This window comes from Plasmodium reichenowi, chromosome 10, assembly GCF_001601855.1.
Source record: "Plasmodium reichenowi strain SY57 chromosome 10, whole genome shotgun sequence".
NCBI lineage: Eukaryota > Apicomplexa > Aconoidasida > Haemosporida > Plasmodiidae > Plasmodium > Plasmodium reichenowi.
In genome coordinates this window covers 1,205,833-1,208,570 of record NC_033655.1, presented here as the reverse complement: position 1 = coordinate 1,208,570, position 2,738 = coordinate 1,205,833, and the positions used below count along the sequence as shown (strand labels likewise).

General features: G+C 21.1%; 1 protein-coding gene across 1 annotated transcript; it reads left to right on the top strand.

Moving 5' to 3' along the window:
* Positions 1-492: 492 nt before the first annotated feature.
* On the top strand, positions 493-2,585 carry PRSY57_1031300 (ribosome maturation factor RimM, putative; the record flags this gene model as incomplete). Its single annotated transcript, XM_020114902.1, has 1 exon — positions 493-2,585. A coding segment is annotated over one exon (2,093 nt), but the record flags the coding sequence as incomplete, so codon positions are not given.
* Positions 2,586-2,738: the final 153 nt, after the last annotated feature.

The following is a 2,738-nucleotide window of genomic DNA, read 5'->3' as shown; positions in this document are numbered from 1 at the left end:
AAAAAAAAAAAAAGAAAAAAAAAAAAAAAAAAAAAAAAAAAAAAATATATATATAATATATATATATATATATTTATTTATTTATTTATATCATGTTCTACTTTCCATTTAGAGGGTGAGGTTCCATATATTCGAAATATATAAAATAAATAAATAAATAAATATTATACTATAATAAAATGAGAATCATATTAGTAAAAATTTTATTTTTAATGCTGAGATTATTCTTAATAAAGCATGAAATGAAAAAATAATATATATATTATATATATATAATTTTTATGATAATATTTATTTATTTATTTATTGTATAATATTATTTACGTTTATAAATTAAAATATGTCAAATATACACACATAATAAATATAATATATATGTATATATATATATATATATATATATATATATTTATTTATTTATTTATTCGTGTATGTATAGATATTATTAAGATTGTTTTATTTTATTGTAATATGCTTCTCATGTAAAATTAAATGATTGTACTCTCAACTTATAAAAAATGCTTAGTTTTCTCATATTATATTCTTCTTTTTTGGGTCCTTAAATATTATACGTTAACTTGCCAAGCTAACAATTTTAAAAAAGCTTGGTCTTCAAAAGAAGGAAGAAATAATATAATATATTTATTTAATAATTATAAAAGAAAAAGTTTTATTTATGATTATTCTAATACGAATGGTAAAGCAAGAACTCTATATCTTTTTGTTCATCCACGTAATTATCTTATTAACAAAAAAAATGAAATTGAAACACACAATGTTCCTTTGGTAACGAGGAGGGGCACATATATAAATTATTACAGCTCAACTAAAAAGGGCATGTTCTCTTTATTATTTGTTTTTCTTTTAAGAAGAAAGTATGATGGAAAAGAAAAGAAATTGTACCATAAAAGATTAGGGATAAGGAAAATACGATTAAATGAAAAAAAAAAAGATAATATATATGATAATAACCATCAATCTGAACATAGTATAACAAATAATAATATTCCGAAGGATCGTGAAAAGGGGGAATCTGAACAAAACACTGCGAAACATAAGAAAGAAGAAGAAATAAATCAAGGAAACAGACAATTTTTGACAGAGACTAAATATTATAAGCGAAGTAAATATTCTAAAGCTGGATACATAAAAGAAAAGGATCATTATAATAATGTTATTGAAAAGCATGAAGAAGAAAAAAAAAAGAAACAAGGGTTAGACATCTTTGACGATTTTATAAATGACAGATATAATATTTATTATACAGAAAATAAAGAGGATTTGGTTGAAAAAATGAATGAAAAGAAAAAAAAAGAAAATAAAATGAGTTTACCCGATTTTTTTATTTTAAATTATTATTTAGATAAAAATAGAAAGAATAATTTGGATTTAATGATTAATGTAGGTGATAATGATTTAATAAAAGGTGGGTCCGCGATAACAGGTTCGTTTTCTAGCACCATGAAGAATATGTTACAATATAATGTATTACAAGGGAAAGCATATTGTAACAATGGTAATATTGACAGTGAAAGTAATAATAGTATTAACAATATAAATGATAGTAAAAATAATAGTAGTGATGGTAGTATTAGTAGTAGTAGTAGTAGTTGTAGTGATTATAGTAATTATAAGAATTCCCAATCCTATAGTAAACATACTGAATTTATAAATAATTATAATGTTATCGGACAAATTATTGGAGTACGAGGTCTTTTAGGATGCTTAAAAGTAGTTAGCTTTACTACATTTAATGATATACGATTTGAACCAGGTAGTTATCGTTATATTTTTATGAATAATTATAATTATCCTTTACCTATAAAAATATTAGATGTAAAAGAATCTCAAAAGGTATCTTTTCTTTATATAAAAATAGAAGGTATTAATACAAGAAGTGATGCTTTAAAACTAAAAAATTGTTTAATTTGTGATGATAAAAGAACTTTTCCTGATTTAGGAGAAAATCAATATATATCTACAGATCTGCTAAATTTTGATATTCATATATTTAACGATTTTTCAAATATATCCATCGGAAATGTAAATGGATTCCTATCAAAGTATGATTATATATATAGTAAATCAGTACAACAAATATCAGATGATTTAATTAAAATACATTTAAAAAAAAATATTTCACTAGAAAAGGTATTCAATATTATTAATGTTGCTAAATTGTATAATCAAAATAAAAATAATTCTATTAATGTTCAAGATACACAAAATAATAACCCTATTAAAAATATTCAAGCTATTAAAGTTTTAATAAATAAATCAAATACATATAATACGGATGAAGAAGATATACAAGAAAATAACATACCATCTGAACCCATAAAGAATGATAAAAACTACTATGACTCTTTAGATAATTTTGATGGATATTCATATAAAAAAATTTTTAAATGTGATTATTGTGATCATATTTTTGATGACATAAAAGAAGCAAGTATACATGAAAATTCCCATTTCTCTTCAGATGAGGAACTTTTATATAACCGTACAAAAATAGATGATTCGGATAAACAAAAGGTTTATGAGGTAACAAAGGACCAAGCCAGGAAGCTGAAGAATGTAGAATAGTATGTAGACAAGAAATAAAAAAATTAACAATTAAAAATAAAAAATTAAAAATAACAAATAAGAAATAACAAATAAGAAATAACAAATAACAACATTATCTATCTTATTTAATATATATATATATATATTTTTTTTTTTTTTTTTTTTTTTTT